We start from the raw sequence: 26588 nt of genomic DNA, 5'->3' as shown, positions 1-26588 counted from the left end.
GCTTTTTTCTGCCTTAACTACTTTTCTCAGAGGGACAATATTTCTCTGTCATACCATTTGAGAGAAAATCAATAATTCACACACGTAGTTGGAGTTTTTGTGAGAGTGCTGTTGGGATAAAAATAAGACTGTCGGCATAGATGTAAACTGATATTTATCAGCTGTAGAAACAAACTTCTGTCATGTTGCTGACAATTGTATTAATTGACTTGGCTCACCGCAGGTACAGTAGATTCCTCATCCATGTCAGAGCATGGAGAGACTGACGGTAAGCTTAAAGAGTTGGTTTATATCACTGAGGGATCACCAGTGAACATGAACCTGCTGCACTTAAAAGGCTCAATCCACCACATGTTTTGGGTGTCATACTTATTAAAAAGAGCAGTGTCTCATACAGGGCTGGGCAATATATTGAAACTATATTTGTATCCTTATATAAGATTGGATATCATCTTGGATTTTGGATATCATATATTGTAGATGTTGTGTTTTCCTGGTTTTAAAGGCTGCATTACAGCATTACTGTTCTATTATTTGCCTTTACCCACTGAGTCAGTATCAACATTACTGGTGTTCATCAAAAATCTCATTGTGTAAATATTTTATGAAAGTGCCAATAGTCAACCCTACAATATCATCACATATCAGTATGTAATGGTCAAAAATATTGTGATACTTGATGTTCTCCATATTGCCCAGCCCTTGTCTCACACAATTTGAAATTAACAAGACAAAAAGAAAAGTAAATGTTAAATTGCCTTTTAAGTGTACCTGAAATGACTGCACCAATAATTTGAAATCATTCAAAGGAACAGTTTGACATTTTGGGAACTATGTGTATGTGCCTTCTTGCCAAGAATGTCTGTTAACTAAAGCTAAAGCTAGCAGAGCGTTAGCTTAGCTTAAGACTGCAAACAGGGCGAGAACGTTAGCTTGGCTGTGTCTAAAACTAACATAAAAATCTGCCTAAGATTTATAAATCTCACTAAAAAACATATTTTATCTCATTTACTTTGAGCTTACAAAAATGCACATAATAATGCTAGCAAGATAAGCTAGCTGTTAAGCATGTTAAGCTAGTGAACAGTTAGCTCCTAGTGAACAGTTAGCGAATTTGCGTTTCCAAGGATAGCAAATTCATGTCCCCCATTTTAGTTAATTTTTACTAACTCTTGTACTTATCTTACTTCTATTGTTACCCTGTTAAGCACTTTTTGTTCTTGTTTTTTACTCCTTAAGCACTTTATATCTTGTATATTTTGAATATTTTGACTGATATTTAGTACTCTATTGTTTTAAAAACCTAGGCCCAGTGCATGAATTTAACCCGGGGAACTCACTGATTGTTCTGGTTGTTACTGTTTTGAGAACATTAATTGTTGTTACTGTAATTCAAAGTGTTCTCTGACGCAAGAATTTCGTTTGGGATAAATGAAATTGCATTGAACTGAATTTAATTTAATTGGATTACCCTTACTAATGGCACTCCTCTTGCCTAAACCTAACCAATCCAACCAACTAAGGCAACAAGTGCTAGCCAATAAAAGAGAATAGGACAGGTCATACCTTCACTATCCTAACAAACACAAATGTGTGGTATCAATCATGTTATTTAACTCTTGGCAAGTAAGTGAAAAAGTGTATTTCCCAAAATGTCAAAAATCACTGGGTCACAGAACAAAAGGGAACAACCACTGATTAGTTTCAAATAAGAGCACATTTTTTTCATTTTAATTGGTTACATTTTTTGGAAGCTTAATTTTCACTGGGAGGTTGATAAGATAGGCAGAGATAATGTTAGGGTTGCCAATCATCCTGTAGCATAAAGAATTGTCCCATAATTGGAAACTAAAAGACGCAATCTGTGTTGAACATGATGGGCTTTGTTCCATACTTTTGAGAATGAATTTAATGCAGATCTATTGGAAATATTACAGGGTAGACTATTAAGAATATTAAAGTGATTTATATGAGATAGACGAAACCTTTCTGCTGTGTCAAGTCTCAGTCTGTCTGTCATGTTACGTGCCACTACTCAAATAGAAAATGGCTTGTTATTGGTTGTGACTCACTCAGAAGTGACAAGACACAGCAACGATGAGCGTAGTTGGTAGACGCTAGAATGTAGGACGTATTATTAGATCTGGATACCGGACCTGCGGAGAGTTTCTGCTCAGCTCATAGACTTAACATTGTGATGATGTCGCAGATTTTTTAAATAGCTCTTCTCAGCTCTAGGAAAGTTTTGTTAATATAAAACCTGATCAGGGAGTTCAAGTATCTCAGGGTCTTGTTCTGAGGGTAGAATGGAGCGTGAGACGGATTGGCAGTTTGGCGTGGCATCTGTAGTGATGCGGGTGTTGTGCAGGACCATCGTGGTGAAGAGGGAGCTGAGCTGGAAGGCGAAGCTTTCGATTTACTGGTCCATCTATGTCCCTTCCTTCACCTGTTGTCATGTCTGGAAGAATGAGGTCGCGGATATAAGCATCTGAAATGAGCTTCCTCCATGGGGTGGCTGGGCTCAGCCTTAGAGATAGGTTGCGGAGCTCAGACATCCAGAGGGAGCTCGGAGTAGAGCCGCTGCTCCTTCGGGTCAAAACGGGTCAGTTGAGGTGGTTCGGGCATCTGATCAGGATGCCTCCTGGGCGCCTGCTGTTAGAGGTGTTCTGGGTATGTCCCACTGGTAGGAGGCCCCGGGGCAGACCCAGAACACATTGGAGGGACTACATGTCTCATCTGGCCTGGGAACACCTTGGGGTCCCCCAGGAGGAGCTGGAAAGTGTTGCTAGGGCGAGAGATGTCTGGGGTGCTTTGCTCAGCCTGTTGCCCCCGCAACCCAGCTTCGGATAAGTGGTTGAAAATGGATGGTTGGATGACAACTGTTTTTTTTTTAATATAACTCATGCATTAATAGGTTTTTAAGGATTACAGTTACACATATTTAAAGGCAGGGCTGCTTTAGTGACAGGTTGTCTGCAAGGCATTACCACAGTTTATGAGTCAGATCCACCTCATTTGGTCACTTCTGGCTCCAAACAGAACAAGATGGTGACGGCCAAAATGCCGAACTCAAGGCTTTAGAACCGGAGACCACAAACCAATGGGTGACATCGTGGTAGCTTCGGCCATTACTTTATACAGTTTATGGTACTAACCCTAACCATGACCTCTTTGCTATCACCCTAATTACCTTCGAGCGCAACGAAACAATCACAACACAGTGGGACGAAGCAAAACACTGCATTCACTGGGTACATTTTAGCATTTATCAGCATAGTCTGCTGGAAAAGAAAATAGAGGAGATGACAGAAATAGACGAAATAGAAAAATAATTACCAATGGCTGGTTGTGTAAATGAAAATGTGTATAAGGCCAACTGCACCGTCTGCCACCAAGTTTTCTCCATTAATCACGGAGGAATTCGTGAGATCAAACAACATTCCATCTCAGGAAGTTGGCAACCCTAGAAAACTTACAATGCACTTGTCCACTCTGCAAACCACTGTGTGTACAGTACGCTGATCACTGCTTTGTTTGGATGGGTTTGATTATACTTTACGTCTTACCCACACACAGTCGGTCTGATGATTAAAAAAAGGAAGGGGCCTATTTTTGCGCAGGAGTTGTGTGTTTGAATTAGTATTCATAGCTTGCGTCCCCCTCCCACAGCAGTCGATCTCTGTTAACAAGAGTGAACACACTGGACGTTTAATTAGGATGAACTTGTTAAAGCTGCAGACACAAAACAAAATGAAACTTTAATTCTAATGAACATGAACTCAAACACACCCGGGTCCACACGAGGCCTGCGCTTCATCACAGAGAGGGGAAAAAAATGGAAGAAATTACCATCATGCTTCAGCTGATATGATTAGTAACAACATTTACATTTCCAGAAATACATTATTAATGCACCTGCATGTAAGAGTCGAGCATTAATATTAAAACTAAATTAATGTCTCTCCGTCTCTCCTTCATCTCACTCACCTCCCCCCTCCCACTCCAATTCATCTCTTTTTTTTTTCCTGTTTCCTCTGTAGGACAGTAACGCTGGCTTTCCTCTCTACTCCTCTTCTTTTTCCTCCTCTTCTTCCTCCTCTTCCTCCCCCGTTCTGTCTGAGCCAATCCGAATTGCCCTGTCGCAACAGGAAGCCCAGCCGCCAGCAAGAACAGCCCAGCTCTGCGCTTTCCACCTCACTCGTTTAGGATTGTGGTGTTCTGTGCTTCTCTGTTTTTGATCCCTCTTTTAATTTATTTTTTTCTATAAGGCATTTATTACTCACCCTTATCTCCCCCTCGCTCTCTCCTCTCCTGTGTTTCCCTTGATGTTTCTTTATTAACTAATTAACCAACCAGGGGAGCGAGGCCGAGGCAGCTAGACGTGTTTTAGAGGATTTTGTCCCTCTGATACAAAGGCATGAAATGTGTAGTTTTGTTAAAGATCAATGGAACTATGGATCATAAGAGTTTGGTTACACAGTATAATGGAAATAATATGTGAATGGCATCCGGCTGTGGTCATTTAGTTTTCTAAATTAAGGCTATGAATCAGCGAGAATTTTTTTAAAAGGGTCACTCATTGCACTAACAACATCAAACCTTGCTAAAACGGACCAATGTGAAGACTCACTGTCGCTTTAATCACCAGTAACCTTGATTGCTGCTTGCTAATGCATTGCTTGTACTAACAGGAATTAATTGTGATTTTATTATTCACTTCTTATGCACTCCTCCATTTAAAAATGCTTCCAAGCGATTAAGGCTGAGACCATAGAAACAGAATGAGAGTAGAGCGGACGTTGAACTGTTTGCCATGGTCATTTGACCACCATTTATTTATGTATTTTTTAAATTTAATTTACAGTAATTAGTAGCTAGTTCCTAAAATGTTGAGGCAGAGGGTGCTTGCTGTAGCTCTGGTTGAGGGTGAGAGGCTGTCAGCACATAGTTTGTTGGGCACAGGGAAACAGAGATCTGTGTGGGTACATGAGACCCTAAAAAAGAGGGTGGATCATGGGGAGTACCACCAGTTGGTCCAGGAGCTTCTCCTCCATGATGGTTGTTTCCAGGCATATTTTAGGATGACTCAGGGGCAGTTTGACAACCTGCTGTCTATCGTCAGGCTGTATAGCTCTGGGTATCCAGCAACCGCTACCACCAGTTTCTCCTCCATTGTTTACCAACTGTAAACTTGTTGTCATGACCACCACAGAAGGCCCGCCTCTCAAATTATTCAATTGGACAATGGGAAAAAAGTGGAGATGACGTGGGACGCTTTCCCGCTCTGAGTTGAAATTTTTCAACTCGAAAAGTTCTGAGCACTCAGGCAGAAACACCATGTGTATAGAGTGCAGAAATGCGAGGCGTTTAGCAACGAAAAACCGCAAGCAAAAAGTTCAATTCTCATTAAAAACTATTACAAAAAGCTGCCTCCCATTGCTAAAAAATTTTTGTGTAATCGAGGCCTAACATTAACTTAAAGGTCCAGTGTAGAGGATTTAGGGGATATATTTGCAGACATTGAATATATTGTATTAAGTACGTTTTCTTTAGTGTGTGATCAACTGAAAATAAGAATCGTAATATTTTCGTTACCTTAGAATGAGCTGTTTATATCTACATAGGGAGCAGGACCATGTCTACGGAGTCCACCATGTTTCTACAGCAGCCCAGACCTGACAAACCAAACACTGGCCATAGATAGGGTCAGTAGACTTTTTGCATCGGCCACCGTGGTTAGAAGCACTTTTTAAATTTTTTTTAGGGTTTTTTTTTTTTTAATGTGAAACTGCTTTATTCAGTGTTTTTACAAATTTAAATCACCTGGTCTGTTTGTCTTGGAGAGGAAGAGACCTCTGTGGATAATCTGGCTCCCAGTTAAAACCTCCTGATCATTGAACAATGATGAAATTCTAACCAGGAGAAGTTTTAGCCAGTTGCAATCTGCAATCCTCACCACTAGATGCCACTAAATCTCCCTAAATTTTACACACTGGACCTTTAATTTCCTTGTTAACTTATCGTAAAACATGTTACTCAAACTCGATAGAAACAAAATAAAACTCAACAAAACTGTCTTTATTAGTCTTGTTAGTTATCTATTTTTAAAAGAATCGACGACTCTGGTTTGATTGAGATCTGCACCCTGTTTACCCCCACGGCCTCTCTCACCTTCTCAGCTGTCCACTGACCAGCGGCTCAAACTCTTTCTTTAGTGGCTGCTCAACTTTCAGGTTACGTGTTTCAACAAATATGCAATTAATGGCAACAAAAGAAAGAGGGATATGACAGTTACAGTGATATTTCAAAAGTAATGGATTGCCTATTTAAAAACATTTGCTCATTGGGTCATTACTACAAAACCTTAGTCAGTTTGCAACTTGCTGCAAGTTGGTTTGTATACCAGTGGTTCCCGACTGGTCCAGCCACAGTGTCTGGATTTCTATTTAGTCATTAGTTAAAGGTCCACACAGTTTAATTCAGCATCATACTTGCGTTTGGTCATGTCCTTGAGCTAGTGTGCTGTCTCTGTCAAGTAGCTGTCCGTTAGTCACTCACTCTACAGCAGGAAAAGGGACTTCAAAATAAAAGCCCTGTGCCCGAAATTCACTGTACTTCAAAATAAAGTGTGTTTTTTACAAACTTGACACGATTGCGAGTCACTTGTGGTCCTTTCAGAATGGACCTGCAACCCTATTTTGGACCGTGACCCACCCATTGGGAACCACTCGTTTATACAGACATTAGCCTGCTAACAGTTGCAGTGGCAATGCTACACATAAAAATGGCTGCCACTCTGACCATCCTGCTACGCTGATTTAAATGGGAATGTCCATTCTACTTTCATTCTGTTCTCATGGTTGAGACTCATCCTGTACTGAACTGTGATGTCACCAGCAACAAAAAAAGAGCAGATATTTGCATTTGCATACCAACTTGCAAGAGTAGTTTCCCAGATGACGACACAACACTGCTGACATTTCCGTCCGACCTCTGCCAAGTTTGAACCTCAAAGACTTGAACTACCAACTGAGTCTTCCACTGCTCGTTCCCTCCAGCATTAGCTCCTTTACTCATTCACACCTATGCAATCATTCGGAGTGAGCGCTCCGCCATGACGGTGCTTCATTTTCCTTTCGATCAGTGTCCTTGGTAGCAGTGTTCTTAGCGTTAGCATTGCCTGCTATGTTTCCTTACGTTCATGTACTGCAACTACAACGTGCCTCACTCTTTGTCTGTGCATTAAATGTAAATAAAATATATTATAGAACTGATAATAAAGGGAGATTTTAACATGATGGTGTGTGTAGCGTGTTGCTGTTTGTCCTCACACACTGTACTGACAGCAAAGTGTTTGTGGGTGTTGCACGTGCTTGTGTGTCGGTGTGTTTGTGCATGCGTGCATGTTTGCATGTTTGCATGTGTGTGCGCTGTAGGGTGTGCCGATCTGATGACCCTGGACACCATGACCCCTCAGGAGAGGAAGAGGCAGGGTTACATCCACGAGCTCATCCAGACTGAGGAGACCTACGTGGACGACCTGGAGCTGGTTCTAGATGTACGGACAAAAACACATACTCAGAAATCAGTAACCTTTCGCAAGATTTTTCACCCTTGGTCTTGTTTACACCATCTCATTTGTCTTTCTGCTGCATCTGTCTGTCTCTCAGGTCTTCTACAAGCCCATGTCTGAGTCAGGTCGTCTGACAGAAGCTGAGATGGGAGTGATCTTTGTTAACTGGAGGGAGCTGATTATGTGTAACACCAAACTACTCAAGTAGGTGCCTTTATAAACCGTTCTGTCAGTGGGCATGTAAAATGTTTAGAGTTCTACATCATTACCATCGTCTGTGTCTCCCAGGGCGCTGCGTGTCCGTAAAAAGACCGAAGGAGAGAACATGCCGGTTCAGCTCATCGGGGACCTGTTGGCTTCGGAGCTTGCACACATGCAGCCCTACATCCGCTTTTGCTCCTGTCAGCTCAACGCCGCCGCACTGCTGCAGAGCAAAACCCATAACCAGCCCGACTTCAAAGACTTCCTCAAGGTACGAGTTACAGATAATAAATAGTGACACTACAAAGGTCAGGGTTTTCCCAAGGTTGTCTCAAAATGTAACACTTTAAAGTTCCTTTAAATATTTATCAGGTACCGTTTCAAATATTTATCAGTCCACGATCCACATGAACCACTCTTTGGCATTAATTAGATCCACTCACCAGAACTTATAAGAATACGTAATTTGTGGCGGCACAGTGGGGAAGAAGTTAGCATTGTTGCCTCACAGTAAGAGGGTTACTGGTTTGAATTCTGTGTCAGTGTGGGTTTCCTCCAGGTACTCCAACTTCCTCCCACAGTCCAAAGACATGCAGGTTAACTGGTGACTCTAAATTGTCCGCAGGTGTGAATGTGAGTGTGAATGGTTGTCTGTCTCTATGTGTCAGCCCTGTGATAGTCTGCTGACCTGTCCAGGGTGAACCCCGCCTCTCGCCCAGTGTCAGCTAGGATAGGCTCCAGCCCCCCTGCGGCCCCTAACAGGATAAGCTGTAACAGAAAATGAATGTAAGAATGAACATCATTTGTAAAGCAGGTTCGCCTGTTGCTGCTGTTTCTTCGTTCTGTCACAGTGGTGAAAACACCAGGAGCAAAATGCAGTGAGTTGATTTTTCATTTAAAAAAATTGATTGGTGTGTCGACAGCAATCCAAACAACTCAGAGCACACAAGGCCAAGTTGCCACTTAAGTTACTATGTGACTGGTTGCTGACAGGCGATGTTGTATTTACAAGGCTTTTTATTTTAATGGAGTGCTCATTCCTTATAAAACACACCAAGGCCACATTGCATCACTTCCTGCAAACTTCAGGGGGAACAGTGAGGGGAAAAAAGCAACGTCACCAACCTGTTTGGACCAAATATTCTCTGGTGTAGCTCAGCTGAAAACACAAAACACAGAATCTGTCAGCAAGTTAGAGGCTTGTTCACCACCGGACCAGTTTTTAACTGGTAGTCTAGTGACAACGTTATCTCCACTCAGCCTGTTTAACTGACTCTGGCAGTTTAGATAATAGACTCTCAACTGTCCTGCTGTTCTTAAAGAGGTGAACTAACCACAGCCAAACTCCCTCTCCCTTCTCTCTTCCACACATACACGCACACACCTCACCTCCTGATGTTTTCATTTAGGGTCAAGTGTTTAGGAGAATACACAGAATATAGTATTATACAGTCGCTATATAAACTCAATAATATCTTACTGGAAACAAATCTAACATGTCAATAAAATAAATATCACTCCTGACATCACAATACTGAGTAACATTATGTAAGCATTAAGAACACAGACATCAGTATCAGCAGTATCTACTGAGGACACTCACTGTCTGCAGGTCGGCTGCCTCAGGCACATGTTAAGATAAAGTGTTACACTACATACAGACAGCTTTCATTTTAGTTAGCCCAGCTAGCGTGATGTGCTTGTCTAGACCGCGACTCTAAACTATAACAGCAGAATATGAGAGACTGCGGACAGAGCAGATTGAAATATGGCTTTCTACATGCTGAACACGTGTTGTTGAAGCATTAGCTTTTTACCGGCAGAGGTTTTATTGCACTTACTTACAGTAACAAGCGTAGTTGTCATCAACTACAGTTCAATCAGGAGAGGCTTTTTTTTTTTATAGGAGAAAGAATATTTATTAATGTGCACATAAGAATGAAAAATGTGGAAAGTCTTTGGTGATTAGACCCTGTAGAGATGGTTTGATTTAAGGAGGGTGAAGAATCCATAGTCAAATAGGGAACCGCCCCTGGGGTCTAGACGCTGGTGGTGGGAGAGGTGGTGAAGATGGAGAAGTGGCGATAATCTGGATGAGTAGAGGAATGAGCCTTTGTTGAGCTCGTCCTGGACGCTGGGTACGATGGCTGGAGGTGAACAGAGTGGAGGAGGGTGCGACGATTCTGCTTAAAACGATGGCTGACAGCAACAGAGGAGAGAGCAGAATTAAAATTTTGCAGAGGCATCCTGATTGGCTGAGAGAGATCGTGGTAAAGTTTGATTGGATAACTAGAAGACTGAGGAACTGAGAACTGTGAATGGATGCTGATGCTTAAGCTGAGCTTCGTTAATCTTGAAGTTACACTCCCTTCATCTGCACCGCGGTCTCTCTGCTGTTGTCTGACTTCACTCTGTTGAGCTTGTGTGTGTCTGAGTGTGTGGAGGAGATCAGCGTGCAGACAGCAGTAGAGACTCTACAGCATGATGATACATGAAACCAAAGCTTTAACAAGTAACAATGAAAGACCTGATAATGTCTGAGCTTATTATTACTATGGGCTTGATTCATTTTTTCTCGGCACCAGTCCCTAGCTGGGCCACTCGGAGGTTGCTTCTATATGAATAAAATATACATCTTTATCTCTCCTACTGTCTCCCTCCTCTCGAGCAGAAGATAGCCACTAACTACCGCTGCAAAGGAATGCCACTGTCCAGCTTCCTCCTCAAGCCCATGCAGAGGATCACACGATACCCCCTGCTCATAAAGAACGTACGTGGAAAACTCTCTGTATGTCTGATTACAGTTTCCCCACCTGTCTGTTTTCCCAAATATTCATCATGTGCTTCCTTGTCTCTCTTTTCTCCTCTTCCTCTCGGGCAGATCCTGGAGCACACGCCAGATGGTCACGCAGACCGCAGCCCCCTGAGAGAAGCTCTGGAGCGGGCCGAGGAGCTGTGCTCTCAGGTCAACGAGGGAGTCAGGGAGAAGGAGAACTCCGACAGGCTGGAGTGGATACAGAGCCACGTGCAGTGTGAGGGAGCTATAGAGGTACGTTTTTATATTCACAGACGCAAATCAAAGTTAAACACGGTATTATGGTCTGTAAGTGTTGATGTTTTATTACCGCAGTAAAGCTCAGTTACAAACACCCTCTGCTGTGTATTTTATGTGACAGATTCTGCAGGATCATTTTGCAGTTTCGCTTCTCCTTCACATCTGAATTTATGTTATCTGCACACACACACACACACACACACACACACACGGTAGCAAAGCCAGGGAGCATTTTTCAAACTCAAGCACTTACTGTTCTTGACAGTTTTCTTCTTCCCGTCTCTCTTTCAGCACTTGGTCTTCAACTCGCTGACTAATTGCCTCGGGCCTCGCAAGCTGCTCCACAGCGGTCGGCTTTACAAAACCAAAAGCAGCAGGGAGCTGTGGGCTTTCCTCTTCAGTGATTTCCTCCTCCTCACGCACAGCGCCAAACCTTTCTCCTCCTCAGGACCAGACAAGCTGTTCAGCCTGAAGACCAACATACAGCTGAAGATGTACAAGACAGTGAGTAAGAGGCCAGACAGAATATAAATAACCTCGTCTGGTGTTAAAATACTACTTGTGTTGCTTTATTTATGAAACAGTCCATAAATGAAGTCATCTTACCATTTTCCTCTTCTGGACATTCATCCATGACTCATTCATCATTTCATGTTCTCCTCCAGCCACTCTTTCTAAATGAGGTGTTGGTGAAAATGCCACCAGACCCGTCCAGCGATGAGCCGCTCTTCCACGTCTCACACATCGATCGAGTCTACACGCTCAAAACTGAGACCCTGAATGAGAGGTAGGTGCACTTCACACACTTTACTAATATTATCACATAGTTATACCATGTAAAGGATCTACAGTGTGTGTTTATTGTGTCGGCAGGACGACGTGGGTCCAGAAAATCAAAGCAGCGTCTGAGCATTTCATAGAGACGGAGAAGAAGAAGAGAGAGAAGGCGTACCAAGGTAAACACTGTCACATTTCTTCTGAAAAATCTTGTTAAAAAGACATCGATCTCTGTGAACAAAATAACCACAGTTAAATTGTTAATTTAATTACACCGAATGTGGCCGTAATAACCAAGTAAACACCACATATTTATTCTTAACACACTGTATAATAACTCTCGGGGTTGAAGGGAGGGTTCATTCATTTAATTTTTTCCAAGTCCAGACTGGTAGAGAAGATTTAAGCACACTTACATCTATGCAGTGTTACAAGGGACGGTCCATTGTTGCCTCATGTTTGCTCTGATGAAATTCTAATAGGCTGAAAGCTCAACAATAAAGTGAAACTCTGCATAGATGTAAGTGTGCAGAAATCTTTTCTTCCAGTCTGGACTTATTGATATTCCCAGCATGTTGCCAAGATCAAGCTGGGTGGAGCGGTGGTTGTTCTACATCACTTTTTAAAAAAGGAAAAACCTCCCCTGAGAGCATTATTAATATTATCTCTGGAGCCTCCCCTTCACTTGGAAACACTGCAACGCCCTCCCTTAATAACTCATCATGAGCTGATACAACTTGTCTCATCTTTAATCAAAAGAGGAAAAGTGTAACATGTTAAGATATTGCAATTTAATTAAAACAATGTTAATGGAATTTTCAGAAATTGTAATTATATTGTAGTCTCTCTATGTTAAAAAAACGTTATACTTAATAAAAGGCTAAACTATTATATATTATAACTAGTCCATACTGGCTTCCATGATTATGTACAGCATACCATACCATGACTTAGTCATACCAAAAATTAGGAAAACATTGGTCCACAGGGGGAGCCACAGTGATCGGTTGTTGTTATAGCGCCACCCAGTTGCCAATTAGAGTTAAATTTCTCCAGTCACCTTGAGGCGTCCTGTGCTACATATCTACCAAGTTTAGTAAAAATCAATTTGGCGGTTAGGCCTAGATAAGAAATTAGCTCTCTAGCGCCCCCATTTTGTTTGATGGGGTCAATAATGGAGGGGTCCCCTCAGATTATGTGTGGTCATATGCCTACAAAGTTGTGTGGTGATGGGTGAAACCCTTGAGATGTTATACACCTTTATGTGATGAGCCACGCCCTCAGCAATATTCATTGCCTTATAGAAGCTCAGTTTTAGTAAGTTTTCCAACTTTTGCCAAGAGGGAACTTTAGATATTGGTCCCTAGATTATGTTCATCGAGTTTCATGCAGATCGGTCAAACTTCTGCATAACTGCATAAATCTATATAACCGGAAGTTATGGGTTCTTGAGGCAAATTTGTTCTTCATGAGGAGAGGCATCTCTGTGCAAAGTTTCATGTCTCTACGACATGCAGGGCATGAGATATGTCCATTCAAAGTTTGCAATTTCAATCGGTTGCTATAGCGCCCCCCTTTGGCCAATTGATGTAATATTGCTCCATTCGCATCCTCCCATGACCCTCTACCACTGTGCCAAATTTCACATGGATTGACCAAGTCAGTGAGGAGAAAAACGCAGAACAGACACACAGACAGAGTTTTCATCATTATATAGTAAGATCAATGAAAATCAACAGTTCACTTTGACGGGAAAAGTAGTTATTAGATTGTTTTTATTTTTGTGACAGAGGCATTATGTTTTCGGGTTGTCTATCCCATTCTTGTGAACGTCATCCCTCACCAACGCCTTGAGGGAGTTTCTTCAAATTTGGCACAAACGTCCACTTGGACTCAGAAGTGAACTGATTTGATTTTGGTGGTCAAAGTCAAGATGACTGGGGCCTCACAAAACATTTTTGGCTACAAAGAAAGAATTCATGAGCTAATCATGATAAAATTATACGGAAATGTCTAATTGGATAAAATAATGAAGTGATGGCATTTTACACCCAAAAGGTCAAAGGTCATCTTCACTGTGACATCATAATGTTCTGCAAAAAAACTTTCCCAGCGATTATTCAGTGTCATAACTCAGGAACAGAAGGGGAGACATTTGGTTAGATATGAATTGGTGACACTCACCTTGAAATTGTGCTGATTGTATAGACCTTCTGCGCTGTCGGGGGGAAGATGTGTGTGACGCATCCACGTTTTGCCAAAAAATGCACTTAATATGTTTTATTAAATTCCTGGTGTACAACAACCGCAAGGCTGTAATTCTAGTTTGTTTGTCAGTGTTGTCTGCTACTCAGCCACATAATTGTTTAACCTTTTTTTTGTACCCAATGTTTCCTGTCTGTCAGCTTGTACACTGCCACAGGATGTATCAGATGTGATGTCTTGCCCTCGTTCAAAAAGTAAAACAATAAAAACTACTGATCACAAAAAAAGACCCACTCCAGCTCTATTCAGAAAAAAAATCCATAACAGCACCCAATACCCAAATACATTTCCCTTACTCATAAAAAGGATATTTTTCACGTTAAGCAGAGCACACACAGGCACATAAATGCGCGAGCACACACCAAGCATACACCAAATGTGGTCTGCATTGTATAAGCACCTGTATCTGCGTATTGTTCACACATTATTCAAAAGATCAGCTGTTTCAGCTGGCACACTATGGAGTGTTGTAAGTTTACATTTAACGTCTGTGTTTGTTTCAGCACGTTCCCTGAAGAGCAGCGGTATTGGCCGACTGCTGGTAACAGTCACTGAAGCTCAGGAGCTCAAAGCCTGTAAACCAAACGGTAAGGCCTTGTAAAGGAACACACATCCTGTCACTCTGCTCTCCGTCTATCCATCCATACACTATGTATTGCATAAATGGCTCATTAATTTAAAAACCCATGTCATCTCTCTCCAGGTAAGAGCAACCCGTACTGTGAGCTGACGATGGGAGCTCAGTGCTACACCTCCCGACCCATCAGCGACACTCTAAACCCAAAGTGGAATTTCAACTGCCAGTTCTTCATCAAAGACCTCTACCAGGACGTCCTGTGTATCACTGTGTTTGAGAAAGACCAGTTCTCACCAGATGGTCAGTGAATAAGAGACACACACAGCACAGAGACGCTCACATAAACAGATTGTTAGACTTTTGTCCAATTTGTCCTGCCTGTACAAAACAAAGGGAACACACATACGCACTAGCTGCACGCCAGGTTCTCATGTCTGCTTTTGACTTGTTTTAACAGATTCTTTAAAAGCAATAGACATCCCTCTTTTTACCCTCTGTTCTGTGTACACTGCTGTCGCTTTTTTTCTGTGTTGTAGTCTCAAAATCCAGGCATCTATGAGGCTTTAATAAGAGTTAAAATCCCTTGAAGAAGTGTCCTTCTTTGCCCCAGAACACGCAGGTATTTGTTTCATCAATTTTACTAAGTGACCATTTTCTGCCTCTTTAGACTTCCTGGGTCGCACTGAAGTCCCCGTGGCAACCATAAAGAAAGAGATGGAGAGCAAAGGTGCTGCAAACCGTCGCCTGCTACTGCACGAGGTCCCCACTGGAGAAGTTTGGGTCAAACTGGACCTGCAGCTTTACGAGCCGACCAAATGAGGATGATACACAGCCGAACGCACCCTCAGGCACACACACATGCACACACCACTTAATTGTATGGCAATGAAGAGAAACATTTTGCATAAACAGCCACACACACCTTTAAGTGCCTATTTGTAATGAAAAATTATCAATTTTACTGCCACTGTCTTATTCTGCCTTGAGCCATTCAGACCCATTTAAGTGACCTTTAATATAAAAGGGAAGGAGATCCTGCCAAAAATGTAGAGTGACACACTGATTATCAGATGTAGAAATGTATTTGTGGAAAAAATGTGGTCTCGTTATCGACAAACCAGCTAAAAAGTGCACAATCATGCCTTGAAATGTACCAGTTAGATTTGCTACATGGTCGAGTTTTGTACTACTCATATTCGCAGATTTGTACGCAATACTTTTTTACTCTTAAAGGAATTACTTCAGCCCCCAAATGACCATTTGTATATCAGTTACTCGCCCCGTGTTATGTTGAATTCATGAAGAAAATTTTCTTTTCTGGCATGGCTCCATGGTGACCGAAGAATCCAAAAACTGGGAAAATTCTTGATGAATTGAATTAAAAGGGGTCAGTGTGTTCAACAACAGCAAAACTATATCAAAACATCAATTTACAAACTTGTCTTCAGTTGTTTCTGACGGGGAACTAAAAGTGAAACTTGTCTATGCTCACTTAAAAGCCAATCTCCATTGACAAAAGCAGTGATTTTACTTTGCTGAACACAGGAGCTGCTGCTCTCCCGTACATTTGTTTTTGTTATTGTGTGACTTTGGTGTATTAAAGGGTTAATTTGGATTCACTAAAGTCACACAAATGCACAAACAAATTGACTGATCGAGGCAGCTTTAGACCAGCGACTCCTGTGTTCAGCAAGGTAAAATCACAATTTTTGTCAATGGAGTCTGGCTTTGAAGAGAGCATAGATACATTTTGTTTTCAATTCAGTTTCCTATTGGAAAGGACTGGACCAATGACACTCGGATTATACTGCATGACTTGTTAAACACACGGACCCCATGACTTTAATTCATCACAAATTTTCCGCATTTTTGGATTCTTCGTTCACCTGAAGCATGCAAGACAAACAGTTATCTGCAAGGATTCAGCTTAACACGGGGTGTGTAATTAAAATACAAATGGTCATTTGGGGAGTGAAGTATTATTATTAATGGAGGGATACACCCTGTCCAACATGTCTTCATTTGTTTGAATAAAGACACACACACTCTTTATACAATTGCCTGCACACTGCCACACACATCCTTGTTATACTATCATTTCAAATGTTGCACACTACTGTAAAATATAATGTCAACGTTAACTCTGAGTGTTCCATTAAGTCCCAAAAATGGCATGAATAAAATGTACATACAGTCAACATGTTTCTCTGCTGTGGGTGACTTTCTCAACACGTTCCTGGTTTCCAGTAGTCTTACACAAAAACCCTTTCACATATCATGCCTGGGGAAATTTGAGGTAGCGAGGTTGGGAACAGAGGTGAAGATAAACACGGAAAAGTATGGATTTTATTTAGATGAAGCAACAAGTGAAATTGCTATAAATTTGCTGGTTGTTGGTGACATCCACATCTGGAGATCCAGCAGCCGGTCTGATGGCACCTTCCATCTGGTTGGGCAGTGGCACTGATGTGTTGTGGTATGGTGTTGAGCCTGGATGAGATAAATATGCACGACGTTACTTCTCACATAACTCTACCTTAAAAACTTTGCTGGGATCCCTCAGTGGCATTGTGCTGCAGCTGTAACACACAGTCACTGTGGAGCCTGCAGTGTTATAGAAAATATGGTTTAAAAATAAAACGTAATAAATAATAAAACGACCTTGAGGCGAGGCTGAACTCACACAGAGAGAACAAAGAGATTCAGACTGGAGTTTGGGTTTTTAATTGCTCTTATTTACATACTGGGGCTGTACAAACTGTAAGGAAAGTGCGAACGTGTCAGTCCATGTCAAGGCTGTTACAGGAAGGCTGGGACATGCTCTTGGACCCTATGGGGGCTATGGGCCATGACACAAGCACAAGGTTAATCCCAATATCCCCCCTCGACTCCTCTATCCTCAGTCACTTGATCGCTTGACTCAGAAATTGAGTTCCTGAGTGTCAGGTTGATTTTCAATTTTCCCTGAAACAAATGGCCTAATAAATTAATTCCAGTGTTCAAAAGACACCATGATCATTTTCTGGGTTATTAAATAATGAACTCACAATCAGAATATCAATAAATACAAATGCAAATAATGAATACAGAACACAGGTTGTTATTCATGTGCAGGTGTTTGTTAGACAGAAAACGCTGCTGCTCTGCCACTGATAACTGTATCTTCATCTGTCTGAGTCTCATCCCCGCATCTCTCCCCTGTGTCTTACCTTACTTGATTGTGAACCCACAATTGAAGTGGAACTGCAGTGTTGGACGGTTACAGCAGACAGCACTAGAAATAAATGGACTGTGTCCGCTCAGGCGCTCCTTGAGCGTGTTCTTTTTAGTCTCCTTGGGAGCACGCAGTCTGACAGAACTTTTTGGGTGCGCTCTAATGGATGACGGCCGATATACAGTAGAACATTTGCATATAGAAAGCATTTGTTTATGGTCTTATATTATGGACTTTTTTATGGACAGTGATTACAAATGATATTTCTCACCCATAACTTTATTTCATGGGACGTCTCAGTAAAACAACTCGATCACCCTCCTTGTTCTATGATAGTGCCTTTCAGCAAGTGCAGACCAAAATGTGTGTTGTACCCCATTGGTATGATGGGATATGACCCTGTGACTTCTCCTCTTTTAACCTCCTTGGTCCATGTTGGACTTCCCTCAGTGCAAAATGAGGCGTGCATGTTGAGTCTACTTGTATGCAAGTCACTCCATAAGTGCACCTACTCAGTCATCAAGGCTTGACTGAACACACATGAAGCCAACTGAAAAACATACCAAAACAGCTTTTCCCTGACTACAGCATCACAGAAGAATATAGTTTAGTTTTTAAGGTGTAGCTCAACTCCTGTGAACCAGTGAAAAATGAAACGTATTATAATCCTATATATTTGTACCTGCTGGACTTCCTCCCCGCAGACTGATCGTCTGTTGGAATTCTTCTGGATGCAGTGGCCCGATGATTAAACGAGGCCTGTAGCAGGGAGTCGGCCTGAGACATCACAGACTCACTAAGAGGACGGTCCCTCTGAGGTAGAGTCTCGTCTTGTGCTCTTGTGTATTTAAATCCTAAAATAGAAGCCAAATTAATTAGCTTACATTATCCATCATAAACCACCGTTCATACCAGACAAAGTACAATTACAGCAAAAACCCCTAAGTGTACTGAGTAAAGCAAGTGTGTGTTTTATTGCTTTTCAGTTATAAGAGGAAGAATGTGTTAGCTCTACTCTGTAAAGCCACAGTTTTACTTGAATACCCCCAAATTTAAAGAGCAACTTAACCCTCCAAACTCTGACCCACTGTGTTGTAAGTGTGCATAGCGCTGTCCTCTGCTGGTTGAAACCTGGCTATTGCAATTGAATTTCACTATTGGCTGATCTGGTGGCAGGTTACGTATATGCGAGCAACTTTCATCACCATACGACGGCCCTAACACCACTCCACTCCTCGGTGGCATCAAGAAGTAACTTGGCCTGATTAATGGTTGGGCGCTCAACACTTTTGATGAGTGTCACTCAACTGAGATGTCACAATTTTTGACGGACAAAAAGTTTCACTTGACTTAAGATTCATGTCCCACACCTGGAGAATTGTATAATCTCGCAGACACCGCCATATTTTGTTGTGCAATGTGAATGGGTGGTTTTATTAACATCGCCATGAAGATAGTTTTAAGTCCACACCAACACCGACCTTCCTTTAACGTCTCTGTCCACAGAAGCAGTCGTCTGTCAGCAGCAGCAGCTCCAGCAGCGGCGGCCAGTCACCAGGCTGACTGACAGCAGACATTTACTGAACCAAAAAATTTTCATGTCAGTGCTTTTATGCACTGATTCATCGATTTTATTTTCCTAGCCCACCAGAGCGAGTGAGAGGAGTCTGCTGCTCACAGACAAACTGGGAGCTGACCAGTCAGTGTTGATACAGTAAAGTTAAAAACATACGTACAGCTGGATTTTTGTGTTATTTTAAGCAGCCATCTGTGCAGATTATTCTCCACTAAACGCAACAGAAACAGACTCAGCATCTCTGGTTACCATGGAGATAACTGAAAACCTTTCGCTGATGCATAAATTTAAAACGACACATCACTTTAATTTATATCAAGTGACATATCAAAAGCATTAAGTGCCCAACCATAAATCAGGCTTTAATCAGCACTGTGTGAACTCGTTTGAATGTAACAGATGCTTATTTATAGTACAGGCCAAAAGTTTGGACACACCTTCTCATTCAATGCGTTTTCTTTATTTTCATGACTATTTACATTGTAGATTCTCACTGAAGGCATCAAAACTATGAATGAACACATGTGGAGTTATGTACTTAACAAAAAAAGGTGAAATAACTGAAAACATGTTTTATATTCTAGTTTCTTCAAAATAGCCACCCTTTGCTCTGATTACTGCTTTGCACACTCTTGGCATTCTCTCCATGAGCTTCAAGAGGTAGTCACCTGAAATGGTTTTCCAACAGTCTTGAAGGAGTTCCTTGAGGTGCACCCTTTGCCTTCACTCTGCGGTCCAGCTCACCCCAAACCATCTCGATTGGGTTCGGGTCCGGTGACTGTGGAGGCCAGGTCATCTGCCGCAGCACTCCATCACTCTCCTTCTTGGTCAAATAGCCCTTACACAGCCTGGAGGTGTGTTTGGGGTCATTGTCCTGTTGAAAAATAAATGATCGTCCAACTAAACGCAAACTGGATGGGATGGCATGTCGCTGCAGGATGCTGTGGTAGCCATGCTGGTTCAGTGTGCCTTCAATTTTGAATAAATCCCCAACAGTGTCACCAGCAAAACACCCCCACACCATCACACCTCCTCCTCCATGCTTCACAGTGGGAACCAGGCATGTGGAATCCACCCGTTCACCTTTTCTGCGTCTCACAAAGACACGGCGGTTGGAACCAAAGATCTCAAATTTGGACTCATCAGACCAAAGCACAGATTTCCACTGGTCTAATGTCCATTCCTTGTGTTTCTTGGCCCAAACAAATCTCTTCTGCTTGTTGCCTCTCCTTAGCAGTGGTTTCCTAGCAGCTATTTGACCATGAAGGCCTGATTGGCGCAGTCTCCTCTTAACAGTTGTTCTAAAGATGGGTCTGCTGCTAGAACTCTGTGTGGCATTCATCTGGTCTCTGATCTGAGCTGCTGTTAACTTGCGATTTCTGAGGCTGGTGACTCGGATGAACTTATCCTCAGAAGCAGAGGTGACTCTTGGTCTTCCTTTCCTGGGTCGGTCCTCATGTGTGCCAGTTTGGTTGTAGCGCTTGATGGTTTTTGCGACTCCACTTGGGGACACATTTAAAGTTTTTGCAATTTTCCGGACTGACTGACCTTCATTTCTTAAAGTAATGATGGCCACTCGTTTTTCTTTAGTTAGCTGATTGGTTCTTGCCATAATATGAATTTTAACAGTTGTCCAATAGGGCTGTCGGCTGTGTATTAACCTGACTTCTGCACAACACAACTGATGGTCCCAACCCCATTGATAAAGCAAGAAATTCCACTAATTAACCCTGATAAGGCACACCTGTGAAGTGGAAACCATTTCAGGTGACTACCTCTTGAAGCTCATGGAGAGAATGCCAAGAGTGTGCAAAGCAGTAATCAGAGCAAAGGGTGGCTATTTTGAAGAAACTAGAATATAAAACATGTTTTCAGTTATTTCACCTTTTTTTGTTAAGTACATAACTCCACATGTGTTCATTCATAGTTTTGATGCCTTCAGTGAGAATCTACAATGTAAATAGTCATGAAAATAAAGAAAACGCATTGAATGAGAAGGTGTGTCCAAACTTTTGGCCTGTACTGTATATAGAGAAAACACACACATCAGCTTTAAATTTCCTCCTGGATATAAAAGAAAAATGCTCAGATACCTGCTTCACAAGAACGAGCCATTCTGTTTTCCTTCAGCCTTTCATGTAACTGACGGTCCGATCGGTCCTTCATGTCAGACGCACTGAGCTAAAGAATAAAGCAGTGAATGTTTTGTCAGTAACAGACATATTCAGAGTACTTCGATACATCCACAGCTGTTTTTAATATATTCCGTGAAATATTTAAGTCACATGAAAACACCTTCACCTTGACGTAGTGTGGCTTTTTGATGCGGAGAAGAAACGGATTGTATTCTCTTAGATCATACGTCTCTAGGAACACAAAGCCCTGAAGATGAACAACTACAGCAGTTAGATAATTACACACGTCTTGTTTGTGTTTTGTTTTTGTACTGATAGCACAAAAGAAGCATATGTCCGTGAAGTCTGATGCAGGATTAAAGCATCAGCTGTTTTTTTCCCAAGTATAAGCAGACTAAATGGTGAGGGTAGTATCACCTTGCTGTTGCAGTGTTGGAGGTAGTGAGTGTATAAGCTCTGGCGTCTCTTGAACGCCACAGGGCTGCAGCTGGACGCTCGTTCCTCCACTTTCCTCTGGAGGGGAAACCATACACGCTCAGTCCAGCGCTTGTGCTGCAGCTCCCTCCTCCTCAGCTCTGTTACGTCCCGTTGGTTCAGAAATGTCTCTAACTTCTAAAATGGAGACACATTTCAACCAACATGCTAGTTACAGACACAAAAAATAAAAAGTTGAGATTAAGATCAAACAAAAAGATTGTGCTGTCAAAGCATCTTACTTTCACAAAACCATTTTCAGAGTCCAGTAACGGCTGGATTATTTCTTTCGCCTGCTGATTTTCAGTCTCCATTTTTGCCTACAAAAGTACCGAACACAGTAAGAACACTCCCCTCATCTTCTTGTGCAGGTCCAAGTCTGGTTGAGTGCAATACCTGCAGTCGTCTGAGGGAGGAGTGAGAGAGCCGGTCCTGGTCGTTCCCCTGCTGCGGCCCAGAAGGAGAGGCCTCATCCCTTTTCTCTGCTCTCACACATTTACTGGGGCTCCTCGGCTGAGACGAGCTCCTTCTGCTCTCTGAAGCGTCGTTCACGTCTGCCACGCGCTCCTGAAACACCAGAAGGGTCAAGTCTAGGGTCACACTATCTTCTGTAACTGTGTCGTTAGTAAACACAACATGGGGTTTGCAGCGTACAGTTTCATTTTAAATCACACTGCAAATAAACAGCAGGATCACATATCAGGTTACAAAACAACAAATTGTACCTTAATTTGAGATCTTTTTTAATATTATTAACAGTTGTATTGTTATTTCTTTCTTTTAGATTTAATACACATTCAGCAGGGGAACATCAGGAATACAAAAAAGGGATGTGGAAGATGCAAGGGTGACATTCACGTAGCATTTGTAACAAACATTGATCTCGTGCATCCATTGTGTATTTAAAATGGGCGCTACTGTTTTTAAAGTGTAAGGACAGTGTCCCAGTGGTCTTCCAGCTACTTATCAAAGTCTTTCAAGAAGCAGGCTGCCCATTCCATGTTTATTAAGTCCAGATATTCCTTCAGCCAGGAGTCCCTTGTGAAGCAGAATGCTCTACGCTCCTTCCAGTTTAGAAGAATTAGTCTCATAGTAGAAAGGCAAGCCAGTGTCCATAGGTGCTCGACAGTTACTCCAACATTATTGTCTATCTAGTGATGAGACAACTGAGCATATGTTGAGAAGTGAGAGTCCAAGAGGCCAAATTGATTCTTCTGAATGAAACCACATTAACTTTCTCAAATTAACATTAAATTGATCTGTACATGTGTTACAATATTTTGTAAATATGAAATGTAATACATTTTTTACAATTTCTTCAAGTGCAGAGAAACTTAATGGTATTTTCAATTAAACAGCCTCTTTACTGTGAAATTTTGATATTACTGACTTTTTAGGACACACTGTACTATGAATTTCTAATGACATTTTTAGGACTTTTATGATGTACTATGATCAATTTTAAATAATATTCTATGACACACTATATTCTACTCATATTTTATGGCATACTATATTATGATTTTTTAATAATTTTTAATGATTTTTTATGACAGCCTACACTATAAATTTTTAAAACTGTTTTATGACTTATTATGAGTTTTTCTATTTTTTAGGTTTTTTTATGACATGCTATATTATGAATTTTTCATAATATTTTGTGACATACAATATTATGTTTTTTATATTTTTCCGACTTTTTATGAGATACCATATAATGATTTTTAAATATTTCATGACTTTTTATGATATACTATACTATGAATTTTTAATAACATTTTAATTACTTTTAATAATACACTATACTATGAATTTTTAACTTGACTTTTGTTATGCACTATTATAAATTTTAAATAATATTTCACGACTTACTATATTGTGATTTTTTAAATAATATTTTAATGAGTTTTTATGACACCTTATACTATGAATTTTTAATACTACTTTATGACATACTTTATTTTATAATATTTTTTACTTTTCATAAAATACTATATTATGAACTTTTAATAATATTTTATGACATACATATGATTTTTAATATTTTATGAATTTGTATGATATACTATAATGTGAATTTTTAATACAATTTTAATATTTTTGTGATGTACTATGAATTTTAAATATTTTATGACATACTATATTCTGATTTTTTTATATCATATTTTATGGCATACTATATTATGATTTTTAATACTATTTGATGACTTATTATATTATGAGTTTTATAATATTTCAATGACATTTTTATGACATACTATGATTTTTTTTATATTTTGTGATACTATATTATGTTTTTTATATTTTTCTACCTTTTTATGACATACTATATTATGACTTTTTAATATTTTATGACATACTAGATAATGATTTTTAAATATTGTATGTCTTTATATGATATACTATATTATGAATTTTTAATATTATATTATGGTATACTATACTATGAATTTTTAATGACATTTTTATGACTTTTTTTTTTAAGCAGCTGCACAAGAGACTTTTTAAGAAAACCTTATTATAACATTATCTAGTAGGGGTGGTGGTTTTGGAGAGTACCACAATGATACCAAGGATGTTCTTATTTACAGATATAATATTTCTCTCCAACCACTACCAGCTGCCCACTGCAGCCTCAGATTTATAGGCCCAAGTCAGTGGATATTCTGCACTGGATGAAAGAGAATACTGAAATATATCTGGGACTTTTAGACGCCCACTGGATCTGGGTCTGATTAATTTCTTGTTAGCAATTCTGGGCTTTCTGTTGTTTTCTTTCTGTTGAAGAGAGATTTAATGTCTATGTGGTCTATAAATTCTTAGAAATCCCAGCTGGAGTTCACAGACAGACCAGACACAGTCATGTAGGTTAACAGGAGACCTGCACAACAGGCTGTGACAGATCATGTCACCACCTGGAAACCTGAGCTGCATCTCACTGTTGCGCACATATGGTGGGACATGCATTTCAGAGACCTACGTATTTTATAGTTGTTGTTTTAAATATGATTTTGCAACTTAAGCATCTGTACAAAGATGGCTTTGTCTGTGCTTTTTGTTGTGTTTGTCTACAATAACACTAGTAATTTTAGATTTAGATGCTCGGCTGGTTTGTTCATGTCATCTGACCCCTCACCAGGCATTTCCCCCTATTGTGCCGAGTTAAGAGAGGATAACAGTGGCTACCGTATCTGTCTTTCAATAACCTGAAACCTTTCCATTCATCTTTCCGAGGACACTGAGATTCCAGTGTTGTACATTCAGACATGACACTGTGCAGACACAGAGGAGAGAGAGGGGCAGCCAGGCATTCAGGCGAGCATTGCACAGTCCAAGGTACACACACTGTGCCAACACAGTCACCGTGACATTTAAACACCAGAGATAAATTATCAGTTGACACATATGTTTGTTTTTACCTCTGACTTCAGCAGGCTGAGAGAGAAAGGTGTGTGGAAGGTGATGACACCACTGGCTGTGTTGGTCCTCTTCAGCCTCATCCCTATATCACGAGACAAAATGGTTTGACCCATCAGTGATAATTTAGCGACAGGCTAAAGTTAGCTATATGCTAAATACCTGCCTGTTAGGGACTATGGATGTAAATTAGCATTCTTGCAAATGACTAACTGAGCATCTTGTATTGCTATACTTGTGTTCAAATTAAATAAACAAAAACATAATGTTAGCCACGTAGCATTGCATAAAATTAAGTTAAATCTAAATTAACTTGTGGTTTCTTACCTTTGTTGGCTCGTTTGTGTCAGAACTTCGAGAAAAAAACGTTAATAAATGACCGGAAATAACCAACACTACTTTAGTTTCCGGTCGACTACTTTAGTTTCCGGTCGGCTCGTCAATTAAAACATAAGTTGTAAAGTTTAAAAAGTGATTCGGCTGCGAACTTTCGCTGTCTCCTCTCGGTCTGGCTTCAACAGAGGCAGTAAGTTGGAGAGAGCAGAGGGAGAGGCCTCCTCTTCCTCCTCCTCCTCCTCCTACAGGTGTCCTGCTGGCTGAAGGTTTCCTGTTGCCATGACAGCGGCTCACGGGCAGCAGAAACGCACGCGGCGCGGAGTTCACCGCGAGACAGACTGCAGCTCTGTCAGTGTGTGACAGTCTGCATCAGGGCCGTTGTTATATGACACCACATTAATTTTATTAAACTAATATTAAATGTATCTGTACATATGTGACAGTATTTGGTCAAGTAGGAGAAATAATACAGTTTTACAATTTCTTAAAGTGCAATTTTTTTGTTGTTGACATTTTGTGACACACTTTACTATGACTGTGATAAAATCTTTATGACGTTTAATGATATACTAAAATGTACAATGAATTATTGATATTTTTGACTTGTGATCTAGTATTATGAATTTTTAATCATATTTTATGACACCTTATACTATGAATTTTCAATACTATTTTATTACTCATTATATTTTAAGTTTTTATAATATTTTTATGACTTTATGACATACTATATTATGCATTTTCAATCACATTTTATGACATATTATATTATGATTTTTTTATAATATTTTATGACTTTTATGACATAATATATTATTCATTTTTAATTCTATTTTATGACATATTTTGTTTCTTCAAATATTTTAATGACTATGACATACTTTATCATGAATTTAATCAATATTTTATGACATACTATATTTTTATTTTTAAAATATTTTATGATATACTATGTAATTTTTTTTATATTTTTATGACTTTTTATAAT

The 26588-nt window shown here is 40.4% G+C and overlaps 2 protein-coding genes across 6 annotated transcripts in view; one reads left to right on the top strand and one right to left on the bottom strand.

Moving 5' to 3' along the window:
* itsn2a (intersectin 2a) overlaps positions 1-16646 on the top strand; it is a 78950-nt gene extending 62304 nt beyond the window's left edge. For 3 of the 5 annotated variants that reach the window (XM_078173749.1, XM_033649223.2, XM_033649220.2), the window contains 12 exons: positions 224-268; positions 7437-7558; positions 7671-7777; positions 7862-8045; positions 10446-10544; positions 10656-10823; positions 11121-11333; positions 11495-11616; positions 11703-11785; positions 14375-14458; positions 14575-14748; positions 15116-16646. In XM_078173749.1, the coding sequence (XP_078029875.1) occupies positions 224-268; positions 7437-7558; positions 7671-7777; positions 7862-8045; positions 10446-10544; positions 10656-10823; positions 11121-11333; positions 11495-11616; positions 11703-11785; positions 14375-14458; positions 14575-14748; positions 15116-15267 (1553 nt within the window). In that variant the 3' untranslated portion in view covers positions 15268-16646. The remainder of the gene's footprint in view (positions 1-223; positions 269-7436; positions 7559-7670; positions 7778-7861; positions 8046-10445; positions 10545-10655; positions 10824-11120; positions 11334-11494; positions 11617-11702; positions 11786-14374; positions 14459-14574; positions 14749-15115) is intronic. The other 2 variants (XM_033649222.2, XM_033649224.2) reach the window with 2 other exon arrangements.
* A 130-nt stretch (positions 16647-16776) lies between these two features.
* fam228a (family with sequence similarity 228 member A) lies at positions 16777-25724 on the bottom strand. The gene is made up of 9 exons (XM_033649227.2): positions 25592-25724; positions 25267-25349; positions 22244-22414; positions 22090-22167; positions 21791-21985; positions 21540-21620; positions 21332-21419; positions 18345-18516; positions 16777-16938 (listed from the first exon to the last, which is right to left on the bottom strand). The coding sequence occupies exons 2-9, from the start codon at positions 25345-25347 to the stop codon at positions 16824-16826; spliced, it is 981 nt and encodes a 326-aa protein (XP_033505118.1). The 5' UTR covers positions 25348-25349; positions 25592-25724; the 3' UTR covers positions 16777-16823.
* Between the last annotated feature and the right edge of the window lie 864 nt (positions 25725-26588).

This window comes from Epinephelus lanceolatus, chromosome 13 (assembly GCF_041903045.1).
Source record: "Epinephelus lanceolatus isolate andai-2023 chromosome 13, ASM4190304v1, whole genome shotgun sequence".
NCBI lineage: Eukaryota > Metazoa > Chordata > Actinopteri > Perciformes > Serranidae > Epinephelus > Epinephelus lanceolatus.
This window is presented reverse-complemented; position numbering and strand designations above follow the sequence as displayed.